A 16,848-nucleotide genomic window follows, 5' to 3' on the forward strand; every position below is an offset into this window, starting at 1 on the left:
TGACTCAGCAATAGATGACCGGTACAGTGATCAAGAACAGGTAACCTGATTTTGACGGACAGTTTCTGCCGACCCCTCACCAACATACATACATACATACATACACAATCTCACTTCTGGGTTAACCGAGAGGAGATGATTTTTTTTTTTCTAAAGAATAGCACAGGGGGGTGGGTTAGACAGATAAATTTGTAAGTTGAACGACAAACAATAGTAATGATAGAAACTAACAGCTCTGAAAACCCTGACCGCACTTCATCCTTTGAAGACTATTTTCTTATCTGCACAGCAGTGGCGACACAATGCTGAGGAACAAGCTGTCAGTTCCCCCAGGCTTCAACCAACAGACATTACCTACAAGTTTGAGCTGTTTCTCCAAAAACAGCTGAATGATAACTAAGGAAGGATATTTTGAGGATTAAACTTCCAACGTGACCCAGTTAAACTTACATGGCTATAAATAGGAAGCTCCCAAGGGAGAGCCTGCTTACCTGGCACGTAAGCCAAAGAACTGTAGCCATCTGGCAAAGGAAAAGTTAACTCTATCGGCTGTGAGCCCTCATTGCCTATGGCCAGTTGAACTAGGAGAACAGCCATGGACACCTGCAAATTTAGGCAGTTTTGCAGCATTTGCGGCTCAGTCATGGCAGTCTTAGTAGAAAGATAGATGGTCATCAGTCGTTCAAACTGCTCACGGAGGTTGTCAGCAGCAGGGCTAGAACTTTGCTGAGCATCCCGCCAGGCTACCTGCAGCCGATGCAGATTTTGGTTGATTTTTACCATCTGATCATGCAACCTGCCCCCAAGAAAGCAGAAAAGGCTGGGTCAGGAGGCTCATATAGGGACAGTTGAGTACAGACCGTTTTTTTTAATTTTAACATCTTTATTGGAGCATAATTGCTTTACAATGTTAATTTCTGCTGTATAGCAAAGTGAATCAGCTATACGTATACATATATCCCCATATCCCCTCACTCTTGCACCTCCCTCCCATCCTCCCTTACAGACCATTTTTGAAAACCAAATCCTCACTTATTTATTCTATTATTCCCTTTTAGGATGTAGGGAGCTGCAGTTGTGATGACACAGAAGGCAATCACAAAAGTTATTGACAGGACAGAGGTGGGGGCATAGCACCGGGAAAATGTTACCACGTATTCAAGAATTGAATCTAATTACATAGATTAGTTGTCTTCGGCTGAAATGCACCATCCATAGAATGGCTCGGTTGAGCAGGGTGTAGATTGGGCTTTTATTATGTACAATATATAACGATCAGGCAAAGTACAAGAAGCCCAGCAGGAGAGTTTGACACCACACAAGCGCAATGATTGTACCTGGATGTGGTTATATGGACAGTCTTTCCATGGGTAGTAGAGAACTAACGCTGGTGAGAAAGGACTCTAGATTACTAATGACCACATATCAACCAGCAGCCACCTATGATGCAGCCTAAGAGCAGCTTCCAGTCCTCTGATGCTCAATATAAAATTAAATGATTCTTCCAGAAGGGTCAGCCAAGTGTTCTCTAATGAAAGGAAGACCCATAATTCAATGTTATAGATAGTTGTGTCTATGTGTACAGTCCAAAGTCATTCTTGGCCTCGTGGATAAGGTCTAGGGTTAGCTAGTCAGTCAATACTGGGAAACTAGATGACATTCATTTTTGTGTTTGAATCTACGTGGTTGAACAGGTTAAACACATGCTAAATTGTTATCTATTGTCTCACTTAAAATGTCAATGATAGGGATAGAAAATGTCTCTAATAAAGATATAATTTCATTTTTCCAAAAATTTGCTGAGTTTTGAAAAATGCTGTGTCAGTTTAAGTATCCCGAAAAGGCATTAAAAATTGCTGTCCTCAATATACCTTCCTATAGACTGTGAGTGAGTAGCTATTTTCTCCCCTTATTTATACTTGTCACAATCAGCTAAATCAGAGGGAAAAAAAAAATCATAGAATAACATACGGTTAGCCAGAACCAGACCATTTTTGGAAGTCATACACTTTAGCTCTCAAATCTTCACACTTCCAGAATCCTCCTTATCTTTGGTACATAGATTTTTATGTTCCTACTGATCTTATTGAAATACCTTATACACATTTAATTTTGTCAATTTTGTCTCTATACCATAGCGTAAAGCTTTCTCTTTTTTCATCAGGAGTAATAAGTAATGAAAATTCAAGAGCAGAATGTGAAATGTTAAATGAAAACAATTCCACTTTAGCAGATGACAAAAGGAAGATGGTGATTTAAAAATGTGCAAGTTTAGAGAAAAATACTAGTGTATCTTTAATTTTAAAAAGTTTAACAGGTCAAAAATTAAAAATAAATTCAAGTTATATGGATAAAGCCGCTTCATGTAGACACAAATAAATGCATATAATGCCCTTTTCCTACTAGATCCTAATGTCAGCCTTCAGAATAAAGTGAGATTGTTATCTGTAAGATGCACTTTCAACCTTCTGGTTATCAACACAACCAAGCAGTTCTTTCTTAATGACATCAGAGCAGTTACCTGTGAAATCCCAAGTACAAGGTGTACTCTGTCAGGACAAGGTTTTCTGTTACAAGGTTGTAGTTCTGGGGAAACTCTGGCTCCCGCACAGCTGGGATCAAACAGGTTTCTTTGTCCAAACCTCAAAGAAATTAAAAGGAAGAGTAAATGGCTTGCCACAGACATCTATCTTGGCTCCAGTGTCCCCTTATTCTAGTTCAACTTCCATCCTGCTATCAGTGAATTAAGTAATACCTTCTTAAAAACAAATCTTCTCACATTCCTACTCTCTTGTCTAAAAATGTAATTTGGCTTCTCAGTTTATAGAAATACAGTTAAATCTCTTTAGCTTGATCATGAAATCACCAACAATTAAAAGGAATGATAGCACTGTAGATTTTTCCAGGGGATAGATAATAGATCATTTGTATCTATTCTGTGCTTTTCTGTATTTAAGATTATTTGCTTTTGAGCATGTGTTACTTTTATAATTAGAAGAGTTATAAAACTGGGAGGAAATACATCAAGATTGAGTGATTCATTTTGAGTGGTAGAATTAAGAGTGATTTATCTTCTTCTTTTCACTTCTCTGTGTTGTTTGAGTTTTCCCCAATATTCTTCCTCCCTAGGCTAATATTTCCTGCCAATTCCCATACCCCTTCCCCCACCTACCCCTTGTTCCAGCCACATTGAGCTTCTCACTGTTCCTTAGTTAAGACATTACACAGCTGTGTACCTTCATACTTGTTTTTCCCTCTATATAAAGGGCCTCCTTTGCTCCTTTGCTTGATAAACCCAACTCATTTTTCAGGACTCAGCTATGAAGACCTCCAGCTTCTGTAGAATTAATCATTTACTCCCTCCTCTGTGCTCCTGTAGATTAGCCCTAGACCATATTATGATGACCTGTTAACATATCTGCCTTCCCGTGGAGACTTTGAGTTCAAAAAGGACAGGGACTGTACTTTATTCATTATCATAAAGAATGAATGAATGAGCGAATATCCAAGTCTGCCAAATTCAGACAGAAGGTCTCATTAAAGGACAACATCTAAAAAATAACAGTTTTAAAAAGTTTGTCTTTTTAAAACTCATAATAGCTTTTCTTTTTGCCTCACCTTCTTTGATAAAGAGGGACCTCTGTGAAAAAGGATATAGAAGTGAATGGCTTAGATGTTACGCGCACACAGTTTTGAGAAGACCAGCTCCCCCTTACCTCTCATGTGTACATTTTTTATTTTTCGTTCTTCATCATTCAACTCCTTCAGGGCACAGTAAGTGGGATTAAAGGTGAGGAGCCGAGAAGATCTGGGTTTGCAAAATGGCTGGCATAACTTCAGGAGAGCAGCACCCAGATTCAGAAAGAAGGCATCCGAGGCATACATTTGGAAGAAGATTTCTGGCATCTGATTGGCCCAAATCTTGGTGCGGCCTGCATTTGCATGCAAACAGTTTCCAAGCCAGGACAAGGTACAGTGTTTGGTTTCTGGAGAGAGCTGGAGTAAGTTCTTCAACATCTGGTAGATCTTTTCATGGAACCGAGCCATGAACTGTTTAACCAGAAAACACAACCACAGAACATTCCAGTTTCACAATCCTAATATTTGTTACTCTCAAATCTTAGCCACTGCCAATTTCCAAAAATACACGAATCCTAATCTTCTCCCTCACTCTCCCTGTGCCTTATGCCACCATTTCTGATTAAAAAAAAAAAAATTTTTTTTTTTCTGGGAACTTTTAAGAGATTTCCTGATGAGCTGTCCAACTGCAGGTAGCATTTACACAGCTTTACAGTAGGGGATGGTAAACTTCTTCTGCAGAGGGCCAGATGATAAATATTTTTGGCTTTGCATGCCATATGGTCTCTGTAGCAACTATTCAACTCTACCACTGTGGCATGAAATCAAGCCATAAACAATACATATACACAGGGGCATGGCTGGGTTCAATAAAACTATTTACAAAAACGGACGGCAGGCTGGATTTGGCCACTGGTATAATTTGCCAACCCCTGCTTTAGAAAGTTGTGATGACGGGAGATTTAAACTGCCCCCAATTCAACCATTTATTGCCATATGTTGGCCAGACTTCTACCATAATTTATGCTAAGAAGCCCAAAAAGAGAGGACATAAGTAGAAGGAGGAAAGGGAAAACAATTTGGCTTTTAAGCTGGAGTTCAATCAGAAGATTTTAGGAGCTAAAGTTATAAGAAATAGCTTGGTGAGAAAAACGAGGATTGAGAGCAGGTAGCTGTGCTACAGCACAGGGCAAAGAAGAGCAGCAGCTTACTCTTCAACCACACAAAGGTTTGTCCCCTGCTCTTAGCGCCTGCTAAAAAGAGGGCCATTTCTGGACATGATTATGGTAGAGAGCCAACCAGATTGATCTGCTTTCCCAAAGAGGCTCAAGCAGCCTTATCTGCATCTGCTTTCTGAGGAAACGATACTTAATCTAAGATCAGGGGGCTGGGATACACCGGTAAACAGCTCCACCTGATGAATGTTGGCCTCTTGTACTTTGATCTCCTGGGGACTGGAACGAGATGGATTCAGGAAGTAGCCATGATTTTCTACTACACCCGGAGTCTTTAATAAGCAGGAGATATTCAGGATTACTCCCAGCAAGGTCTTCTGGTACATCTGCCCATTACTAGGATCCTTGGGCTGAATGTATTCTACAAAAACCTGTAGGAGAAGACAAGCCTAGTTATTTGTCTGTATGATGAGATAAATGATGGGATGAGAGGGCCTCAAAGAGTTAAGACTATACAACAACCAATGTATCTTTCTCTTATTCCATAGGCAATATTACACTGCCCTCAGGATAGGGAAGCATAGAGTATTAAGCTTCCAACTCAACTGAATACATATGAGCTTTCAGACCTACCTTTGCCATATCCTTTTGCCTAGTGAAATACAGAAGAATGTCCAGATACGCGTACAACATGATCTGGCAGAGTTCTAGATCTTTTATTCGGCCCAATAAAATATCAAACACTGGAATCATGACTTCTGGAAATGTTCGAACTTCCTCATCCAGTATCAAGGCTTCGATGACCTCATCCAGAAACTCAGCTACACCTTCAAAATCTGACAGAAGACAAAAGAGAGAGAGAGGAGGCCATAAGAATTTTTAGACGCCTTTACACACAGCTCTTTACTCTTCTGATACTTTTGATAATTTTATTGGTATTCAACCTCAAAGGTCAAGGTGTGAGCTCTCTTCCTTAATTTACGCTGGAACCATAGTAGCTCTGAGGCTTTCTAATGCAATCAGAGGAATGTTACACTTGGAAATCAAATGTAGAAGCTCATAGATGTTGCTTATGTACTCACGGCCTCCTAGGATGGCTTCCAACATCAAATCTACCAGTTGCTCGTGGATGTTTTGGTCAACATAGATCTCTGGGGTGAGGAGAACTGTTCGGGTATTGGACACAGTGAGGTTCCTGCACTGCACTGCAAAGGGTAGCAGGTTCTCTGGAACTTTGGTAATCTGGAAACAGCAATGAAAAGAGGGAAGAGGCTAGCTCTGTGACCTGGCACAAGGACAGATATAGCAAATAGAAGGGAAAAGACACTGTGTCCCAAAACAGTAGTGCTTTCCTGTGGATGCTTGAAAAGCCATGAGAGTTCATTCTTTGGTTTAAGGAATCACCTGTTAGAAATTCTAATGCTGGAAGTGATCAAGCTTAGTCTACTCTGTTATATACACCTTAGTGGAAATGAATTTATCAGACCGTTTTTTAATAAGGGTGTGATATATTAAGACGTTTGTGGAGAGAATAATAGGAGGCACTTGTTAATTGGGGAAAGGGGTAGACCCCAAGCCACAGAAAGGAGAGACTAAAACTTTAGAAGATAAACTAACAGTGCCTCTGATATCCAGTTCCACATATAATATGATGTATATAAATTGATATAATAGACACTGATCTTGGGACTTCCCTGGTGGTCCAGTGGTTAAGACTCTGTGCTTCCACTGCAGGGGGTGTGGGTTCGATCCTTGGTTGGGGAAGATCCCGCATGCTGCATGGCACAGCCAAAAAAAGAAAAAAAGACATTGATCCAACTCTCTGGCTTATGTGTTAAAGTCATACCCAAGAGGACAATGGAGTACTCAATAGGGATTATTCTTTTACCTCTTCCTTGGCTCTTTGGAAACAGGAATAAAGGTAACAAAAAATGTGCCTCTCCCCTGCATCTCGATCAGCAGAGAGATTCAACGTTGTAGAAGAGGTCATGTTAATCAAGTGGTTGCCTGGATCTTGAAGTAATAGGCGAGTGAAGACGGCCTATTAAGAAAAACAAATAAACAAAAATACTAAATCATTGCAAAGTTAATTTATTTTTAAATTTTTTTGATGTATTTTTTATTGAAGTATAGTTGATTTACAATGTGTTAGTTTCAAGTGTTCAGCAAAGTGATTCAGTTACACACACATATATAGATATTCTTTTTCAGATTCTTTTCCATTATAGGTTATTATAAGATGTTGAATATAGTTCCCTGTGCTATATAGTTGGTCCCTGTTGTTTATCTATTTTATATGTAGCAGTGTGTATCTCTTAATCCCAAACTCCTAATTTATCTCCCCTGACCACTGCAAAGTTTATTTTAGAACATCAAGATACAAAAGATAATTCTGACACAGGTTATTATGAGAATCACAGAACACAGAACAAATGGGGAAAAAAGAGCTCAGTGTATCATTACTTTAGAAAGTATTACATATACAAATCTAGTTGTTTATGTAGTTATCCTAAAGCAAGCTTAAGTGTCTAGCATAGCCCCTAGCACAGAGTAAGCATTAAAAGAATATTTGTTGAATGGTGTGGAGAATCGGAGATTAAACTCGTATGTGAAATCTACTACTCTGCATCACTGCTGACCTCACTCAGACTTATAATAAACACAGTTTAAATGTACTGGGTTGGCCAAAAAGTTCGTTTGGGTTTTCCCATACCATCGTACGGAAAAACCCGAATGAACTTTTTGGCCAACCCAACTATAAAGTTAAACTACAAGTTGTCAAGTCTTCCCTATCAAACTTTTATTCCTTTAATGTTAATTAGGCACCTGTAAGGTAAAATGTATTGTTTTGATTTTGGAAAAGATATAAAAAAAGAGATGGACCTTGGCCTTGATAAATTAGTGTCTACGGGAGAGAGAAGACAGGTTCATAAAGAAGCCAAGACATGAGACAGAAAGAGACAATTCCCGTAAGAGATGCATGGAGATTACTGCCGGAGCCCAGAGGAGAAAATAACTCCTACTTGGCAAAACTTTGTAAACAGGATGGCATTTTAACTAGGTCTTAAAGGATGGGTAGATTTGGACATGGGACCATGGTAGATGAGAAGATTCCAAAAGAGGAACACCACAAACAGTGTAAGAGATGGAGCTAAGCAAAGCCATGGTTGGAGAAAGGTAAGCAGAGTTCAGCTGCAAGGTTAATTTTTGCGAAGGCACATGTAAGGAATGTTAAGAATGGTACCTGCTCTACGTTGTTCATATCAAGCCAGTCTTGATCTTCCAGGTCTACTGCCATTTCTTCCAAATACACACAACGGCTGGGGATGCCATTCCCACTTTTCAGGCTTGGGTCACCTGGGAAATGGTTTTAATCTGGTAGGTTAAGGATAATGCTTCTGTCTTATACAGACAACTGATCTTGATGGCATTTCTCTTGAACCCCAAGTTTGACTCAGGTAACATCAGAATGATCTTGACACACCGAGCAGTATCTAAAGATTTAAATCTTTTTTACCCCTCAAGAGTATGTGCTTTGTTATAAACCTAACACCATGATATTTAAAGAGTAAATCCCAGACATCAGCACTAATTCTGGGGTTTAACTACAGATAGGGCACAGAGGGGAAACACTATCTGACCCTTCTTGGGGCTTTCATCTAAATGTTTAGGTCACCTCTGAGAAGAAAATGGATTTAGCTACCATTCCCATTTCCCTTTTAAGGTAGTAAAGGCAGTAGCTACATGGCCCAGTCAGTATCAAAATAGAAATGAAAGTTGTATCTGTGTCAAAATTCTGCTTTAGGTCACATTAAAAGCTTCCTTGAAATATAAACCCTGTGTTCCAGGGAGTATGATGGGTTTGTTTAACCATCAGATACAATAAGTTTCTAGGAGCAAGTCCCTAGCCCAAGCAGGAAGGGCAGAGTAATAAACACACTGGCTGCAAATATGTAACTCACTGTTGTCCAGAGTGATGAGGAAGATCCTTTGGATCATGTGATTGATGTTGAGTTGCTCACATATTTCCTGCTGTGAACGGAATGAGCGGCTAATCTCAGCCACAGAGTAATCAAATTCATCCAGGCTCTCTGACACACTATTATCTGAGTCATCTGGGCTGGCTGGGAGTTCATCTGCCAGAAAATGTAAGTCATTAACAGTCACAATGCTCTCTTTAAGAGAAAACCAAGTACACATGATAAATGTAACCAAGAGGAGGATAATTTGGGGTGTTAAACAAGTTAACTATCTAATTAGTGAACATCTCAAGTCAGGCAACATCTTTTGTTTTTTAAATTATGGTATCATTGACATATTAGTTTCAGCTGCACAACATAATGATTCGACATTTATATATATTGTTAAATGATCACTACAATAAATCTAGTTAATGTCTGTCACCATACATAGCTACAAATTTTTTTCTTGTGGTAAGGATTAAGATCGACTTTAACAACTTTGAAATACACAATACAGTATTGTTAACTACAGTCACCATGCTGTTCATTGCATCCCCATGGATTCTTTATTTTATAACTGGAAATTTGTACCTTTTGAAACCCTTCACGTATTCTGCCCATACCCCCCCGCCCCGCCTCTGGCAACCACCAATCTATTCTCTGTATTTATCAGCGTTTTTTTTTTTTTTAAATATTCCACATAAGTGAGATCATATGGTATTCGTCTTTCTGACTTATATCCCTCAGCAGAACGCCCTCAAGGTCCAACCACTGTCCACCTGTTGTTGCAAATGGCAAGATTTCTTTCTTATTTATGGCTGAATAATATGCGTGTGTGTGTGTGCGTGTATGTGTGTGTGTGTGTGTGTATGTAATTACATCGTTTTCTTTATTCATCCGTGGATGGACCTTTAGGATGTTTTCACATCTTGGTTATTGTATACTGATGCAATGAACATGGGGGTGCATATATCTTCTTGAATTAGTGTTTTTGTTTTCTTTGGATAAATACCCAGAAGTGGAATTGCTGGATCATATGGTAGTTCTATATTTATTTTTTTTTAGGAACCTCCATTCTATTTTCCATAGTGCCTGCACCAATTTACAATCCCAGCAACAGTGCACAAGAATTCCCTTTTCTCCACATCCTTGCCAACACTTGTTATTTCTTGTCTTTTTGATAATAGCCATTCTAAGAGGTGTGAGGTGGTTTTGATTTACATTTCCCCAATTAGTGACAGTTTTTTTTTCATCGATTAGTGATGTTGAGCACCTTTTAATGTACCTGTTGGCCATCTGTATGTCGTCTTTGGAAAAATATTTATTCAGATCCTGTGCCCATTTTTAAATTGGACTGTTTGTTTGTTTTGCTATTGAGTTGTATCAGGAAACATTTTAAATACAGAATTCTGAAATCCCTGGTTATAAAATCTACATTTTAAAAACCAAAAGTTTTATTCTTTATACTCATAATTAATTGTATTCCAAAATGCCAATAGTAGCAACACTATCTTCCCTACAGAATCCTAGTGGGCAAAGAATTACCCAATAGATCAGTATGCCTTTAATTATATTAAATATGGCTTGGGGCTTCCCTGGTAGCGCAGTGGTTAAGAATCCGCCTGCCAATGCAGGGGACACGGGTTCAAGCCCTGGTCCAGGAAGATCCCACGTGCCGCGGAGCAACTAAGCCCGTGCGCCACAACTACTGAGCCTGTGCTCTAGAGCCCACAAGCCACAACTACTGAGCCTGTGTGCCACAGCTACTGAAGCCTGTGCGCCTAGAGCCCGTGCTCTACAACAAGAGAAGCCCATGCACTGCAATGAAGAGTAGTCCCCGCTCACCGCAACTAAAGAAAGCCTGCGCACAGCAACGAAGAAGACCCAACGCAGCCATAAATAAATAAATAAATAAATAAATAAATGAAACCAAAAAAACAAAACTTCATAGACTAAAAACTATCCTAATTGTTCTTTTAATGGGCATTTCTCTAATTATTAGTGAGACTGGATTTTTTTTTTTGGCTGCACTGGGTCTTTGTTGCTGCACGTGGGCTTTTCTCTAGTCGAGGCGAGCGGGGGCTACTCTTCGTTGTGGTGCGCAGGCTTCTCACTGTGGTGGCTTCTCTTGTTGTGGAGCATGGGCTCTAGGCGCATGGGCTTTAGTAGTTGTGGCTCAAGGGCTCTAGAGCACAGGCTCAGTAGTCGTGGCGCACGGGCTTAGCTGCTCTGCAGCATGTGGGATCTTCCCAGACCAGGGCTTGAACCTGTGTCCCCTGCATTGGCAGGCGGATACTTAACCACTGTACCACCTGAGAAGCCCGAGACTGGATTTTTAAAGTAACTTGATTATCATATATAAATCATTTCTAACTTTTTTTTGGCCGCACTGTGTGGCATGGCATGCAGGATCTTAGTTCCCCAACCAGGCATTGAACCCATGCCCCCTGCATTGGGAGCACACGGAGTCTTAACCACTGGACCACTAGGGAAGTCCCTGTTCCTAACTTTTGTTGTTTTTCCAATGAGTTACTTTTTTCTTATTGATTGTATCCTTTTATTTTTTATAAAGCAACTTACAAGAGCTTCTCAGGATGGCACTCACGCTAAAGGGGTATATAAGTACGTTGTTCATTAAAAGCTACACACAAGTCTGCATCTGCTTTTTACCTCTACTGACAAAACAGTTAACTCTACAAGTCCAGGCAAAACTCGCAGAAGCAAGAGTTGTGGGACTTCCCTGGTGGTCCAGTGGTTAAGAATCTGTCTTCGAGGGGCTTCCCTGGTGGCGCAGTGGTTGAGAATCTGCCTGCCAATGAAGGGGACACAGGTTCGAGCCCTGGTCCGGGAAGATCCCACATGCTGTGGAGCAACTAAGCCCGTGCTCCACAACTACTGAGCCTGTGCTCTACAGTCCGTGAGCCACAACTACTGAGCTGCAACTACTGAAGCTCACGTGCCTAGAGCCCATGCTCTGCAACAAGGGAAGCCACTGCGATGGGAAGCCCGCGCACCGCAATGAAGAGTAGCCCCCACTCGCCTCGACTAGAGAAAAGCCCACGTGCAGCAACAAAGACCCAATACAGCCAAAAATAAATAAATAAAATAAATTTATAAAAAAAAAAAAATGAATGCGGGGGACATGGGTTCGATCCCTGTTTGGGGAACTATGATCTCACATGCTGTGGGGCAACTAAGCCCGTGCTCTAGAGCCCATGCCCCACAACTAGAGAGCCTGTGTGCTGCAACTACTGAGTCTGCGCGCTCTGGAGCCTGTGTACCACAACTAGAGAGAAGCCCTCACACCGCAATGAAGATCCTGTATGCCGCAACTAAGACCCGACGCAGCCAAATAAATTATTTTTAAAAAATAATAATAAATAAAAAATAAAATAAAATATCTTAAAAAACAAAAGAAGCAAGAGTTGCTTCACTGTGGTGACTTTAGTAAAAGTGAAGCTCAATAAAGGAGACCAAAGGTTTTGGTAGAGTACTAACTGCTGGTGGAAAACGGGTTAGGTCAGGTGGCCTGACTAACTCACTGTAAACAAACTAGGACGATGAGGTGCCAAAATAGTAACAGAAGGGCATGCACCTGACTTGTCCCCACTGCCTGGTGCCTGCAGTGCTCCCAAACCTAGCCAGCCTTATGTCTGTTTATAGCCAGAAGGATGAACATTCTGTCACTCTATTCCTATACCACTCTATTCCCTTCTGAATTCCAAGAGTAATAGGTGCTGATTAGCAAAATTTCCCTTAACCACATACTTAAAAACTTTATTTTCTCATTTCCTTATTTTTCTAACTCCTCACTCTCCATTCTCTCCTACAATCTCTTAATCCAGGGTTTCCCATTCTGATCCTATATATTAGAAATCTGGGAAAGTTTTCAGAGGCGGAGACTCAGAGCTGCCTCTTTCTATCACATGAAAAAAGTCAGCGTTACATGTTTTTCTCCCTTGTTTCATCCATCACTTTGTCTACTACTCATGTGTCTTCCCCTGACCTCCTTTTTCTTTTTTTAAAAAATTTTTAAAATTTATTTTTGGCTGTGTTGGGTCTTCGTTGCTGTGCGTGGGCTTTCTCTACCTGTGGTGAGCAGGGGCTACTCTTCGTTGTGGTGTGCGGGCTTCTCATCGTGGTGGCTTCTCTTGTTGCACAGCATGGGCTCTAGGCGTGCAGGTTTCAGTAGTTGCAGCACGCGGGCTCAGTAGTTGTGGCTCACGGACTCTAGAGCACAGGCTCAGTAGTTGTGGCGCACGGGCTTAGCTGCTCCGCGGCACGTGGGATCTTCCTGGACCAGGGCTTGAACCAGCGTCCCCTGCATTGGCAGGTGGATTCTTAACCACTGTGCCACCAGGGAAGTCCCCTGACCTCCTTTTCATTCAATCCTAATCAGAGAGTAAGGCCACAACTTAGCTACGTATCTGAATACTTCAGAAATAAACAAAATAAAGGGAAAATATAAACATTTCTCCTTTCCTAAAAACAATCACACTATTATCCTTTTTGGAGGAGGGAGAAGGGGAGCGATTTCTGGCTTGAAAGATCGTGAAAACCCTCAGAAGGCGAATACATTTGAGAAACAGCACCCTACTTCTAGTCCATATGTTACCTTATAGGAGGGAGCTGGACTTGATCTTAATTTTGGTCCCAGATGAGGAAAATCATTGTTCTGATTAGTAAGATATTATCCTAATTTTCTTCACATTAAGGTTAAGGATCAGATTTTCCTAGATGTCTGTTCTGAAAGCAGTAAATTATGAAAGTGGCCACTCTATGGAGTGAAAGAAACGTTCTGCTTGAGATAGACTCTGAAGCACTTGGCTTAAGAACAAATCTCATTTATTTCTCTACAGGCCAAAAAGCTTTTAAAATTCTTCCTTCAACACATCTGCTTTCTACAGCTGCATGTGACTTGCTTTCCGCACCTACGCCTATAACCTCAGTTTCCTATGTGAAAAAAAATTAGTATCTTTGTTAAGTATCTTTCACTAGGTGATTTTTAAAATAAAAGAGCTTGACAGCTTTGGGATAATGACTGGCATCTGTTCCTCTGGAACCACCTGTCATCTGGTCTCTTTTTCATGCGGGGGATAGGACAGGGAGAAGAACCCAAAACAAAACAAACAACAAATACGAACAAAGAAAACACTTCTGCCCTAAACTTAAATTCTAGTTGCAATTAAGGACCCAAAGAATACTTAATTTGGGAAGACCCCATTCTCGGTCATCTCATCTGCCGCTACTGGCTCGTCCACTTACCAGATTGCTGCTTCAGCTGCTCTTTTTGGATTGCTGCAAACTGCTTGGCATCAGCCAGGGAGCCAAAAAGAGCAGCAAAGGGGTTACTTGAGATGTTGTTGTTATTCTCCTGGTCTGTCATTTCACTTTAAAGTATCCTCCATCCAGACCTAGGGGGAGGGGCTATAGAAAGGACAGGTATTAGACGCCGAAGGGCAGATAACACAACAGTTATAATATTATCATAGTTGTTTCTTCTCCCATTTCTTGAATACATTTTAAAAGGGTTTGGGTAAGACTTGCCAACTCCTATTCCAAGATTCAAGACAATTTTTGGCAAAAAGGTTACAAACCTACCAACTGGACAAGTTGGCTTGATTTGGGGGTGGCTAAAACCAAAAAGCTTAATAAATGTTCAGCTGGAATGCATTTATCTGTTGACATGTTTCTATTTACTATACCTTTAAAAAATAGATTACATAGAAAGAATTATTGAAGTCAAAGAGGAAACTCAGCTACTAATTGTAACAACAATGTGGCACTTAAAAGTAATAGGACAAAAACTATGGATTTCCCATAAATCCCTAGGCTGGTCGACTAGTCCTCACTCACCATGAGCATACGGTGGTGCTTGCACAGGCTTCTGTGACTTAAGAGTTGGAGCTGGGAATTCCTCAGCTACACAGAAACTAAATGTAAGTCTGTATGTCAGATGTGGAATTGCAAACCAGGACAGGAATCAGATTAGCAGCATATCGTGGGTTTTAAATCTATATTAAGCAATCTATCTCTACTTCTAGGCTTATGACTACAGATATTTTTTCCTCTAAAAACTAAATGGTCTTTACTTAATTCTATATTTAACTTTCCCTATTTATCTGACTTTTTACAATACTGAAGAAACACAAATTCCTAACGTACAATACGAAATAGATATATACCTCAAAGGTATTTAAAGGAGCTGACTGAGCCTGCATTTGCACTCTTCTGACTACATTTCCTCATCCAAGCGCCAAGGGGACTCAGTGGCACAACGGGATGAGCAGAGCTCCCTGAAAGGCTTTCTCCCCTTTCTGAAATTTTAAGGCCACAGCATAGAAATACAACCCTGAAAAGGGTGAGAAGAGACAAAGGGTATGAATACTCTGCTTACAAGGATGCTGAATTGCTACAAGGACAGAGGCCTTAGAAGGAGTGGGGTCAGGGACACAAATGTGGGAGAAAAAAAAGAACGTTCGGTCTACCTTTAATTAATTGAGTTAAGACTCCTTACACAATCCTATTAACAAAAGCTAATTCAAGTCGGAAAAGTTCCCCTTATTTTTTGGAGGAAGAGAGACTAACACTTTTTGACACTTCTGAGGCATCTCTACCAGTTGCTTCATGCTCCTCTGCCGTGCTTTCTGCATAAGAGCTAATGGCTACTGAGCTGTAATGACTCAGGCAGACAGTCTAGTCTCATCTCAGCATGGTGCTGGGCTTTACTGCTTCAAGGAACTGAACTGTTAGATGTTGCTCTATGTATTTTACTTTTTACTATGTATAGTTTAGTTGAGCTTAATAATGCAGAAAAGAAAGACAGCATATTTACTGTTGGAATTAACAATCCTTGAGAGGTCTTTCCTCCCATTTAAACATTGCATAAGCTTAATTATTACCCCTAATTCATGTAGAGGCACCAAGAATTGTGTCACTGTTAGCTGACCACCACCCTACCTCTATTCTGAGGTACCCAGAGGAATGCAAAAAGTGTAGTGAGCTCTCGTTACTTTTCTGTCTGCAAAATATCAACCTCTTTTTTCAACATGACACCCACACTTTTCCTTTGGGGATCCAACCCATTCCCGGTCCGTGTGTACAGAAGGGGATGACTTTACCCATTAGCTCTAGAAATGGGCATATGAATCTGGCCTGGCCAAAGAGAATACAGTATTCTCTGGCCAAAGTGACTGATTCAGGAGTGGGCACAAGACCCTAGCAAGGCCTAACAGAATCAATGAACACCAGCTACAGGCCTTTGGCTAAATCTACAGAAAAGGGGACTCTTTTTTCCTGCTTGGGTTGTTAGGCTAGTAAGATAGGAAACTGGAGTTGCCATCTTTCTACCATCTAGAGAAGGCCTAGCCTAAAACTAAGCCAACATGTAGGAAAAGAGATGTGAGATGGAAAGAGTCTTCTCAGTTATAAAAAAGCCAGTAGATTTCCCTACATTGTGGAAGCCAATACAACTGAAAAGAGTTCAGATTAGTACAAAGGAAATGCATCACCTGCACCATCTATGCAGAAAGGAAGTGAGTTGAAAGCTAAGAATCAGAACATAGGACACAGGCTCTTAAGACTATCAAGAGAGATAAAGAGGATTTATCATCACAAATGGCATTATTTCCTCCTTTCAATAATATACTGTTGCAGTATATAAAGCTAGCTTCCCACTACATTTTACCTATATTAACAGGATTTATAACTTTCTACACTGTATTCCTAATGTAGATCTTCTATCTTACTAGAAGGTAAGCAATCTGAATACAGGTTCATATCTGATTATTTTTTTCTTCTGTACCTGGCATATTCCGTAATCACAAAATCCCAAATAAACATGTATTGAATGATTCAATCTTACATGTAATTACTCCTGACCTACTTGTAATCAATAGCAGCACCCATAATCCTACTTCAAGGTAAGGGTTTTACTGTTTGTCCTGGGTTGCAGTGGAAGGTCAAACTATTGGGCCAGACACTTGTGGCTCTTTGATATCTCAGAACGTGTAGAATAGAGAATGGAAATAAATCTCTGTTGTCATCTATGCTGTCTTTTTGAAAAACAAAAAGGGCTTTGCCTACCTCACTAAGCTCAACTTTCTCATATGTACTTCAAATCTATTTGAAGT

General features: G+C 40.4%; 1 protein-coding gene across 1 annotated transcript in view; it reads right to left on the reverse strand.

Moving 5' to 3' along the window:
• The window catches only part of UBE4A (ubiquitination factor E4A), a 34,469-nt gene that overhangs the window by 15,212 nt on the left and 2,409 nt on the right, over positions 1-16,848 (reverse strand). The window contains exons 2-11 of the mRNA XM_068556551.1: positions 13,982-14,143; positions 8,717-8,890; positions 7,999-8,111; positions 6,643-6,795; positions 5,837-5,996; positions 5,388-5,590; positions 4,994-5,185; positions 3,717-4,050; positions 2,522-2,642; positions 492-796 (exon numbers count right to left, since the gene is read on the reverse strand). Of these exons, the coding sequence (XP_068412652.1) occupies positions 492-796; positions 2,522-2,642; positions 3,717-4,050; positions 4,994-5,185; positions 5,388-5,590; positions 5,837-5,996; positions 6,643-6,795; positions 7,999-8,111; positions 8,717-8,890; positions 13,982-14,102 (1,876 nt within the window). The 5' untranslated portion in view covers positions 14,103-14,143. The remainder of the gene's footprint in view (positions 1-491; positions 797-2,521; positions 2,643-3,716; positions 4,051-4,993; positions 5,186-5,387; positions 5,591-5,836; positions 5,997-6,642; positions 6,796-7,998; positions 8,112-8,716; positions 8,891-13,981; positions 14,144-16,848) is intronic.

The sequence above is a fragment of the Eschrichtius robustus genome, chromosome 11 (assembly GCF_028021215.1).
Source record: "Eschrichtius robustus isolate mEscRob2 chromosome 11, mEscRob2.pri, whole genome shotgun sequence".
NCBI lineage: Eukaryota > Metazoa > Chordata > Mammalia > Artiodactyla > Eschrichtiidae > Eschrichtius > Eschrichtius robustus.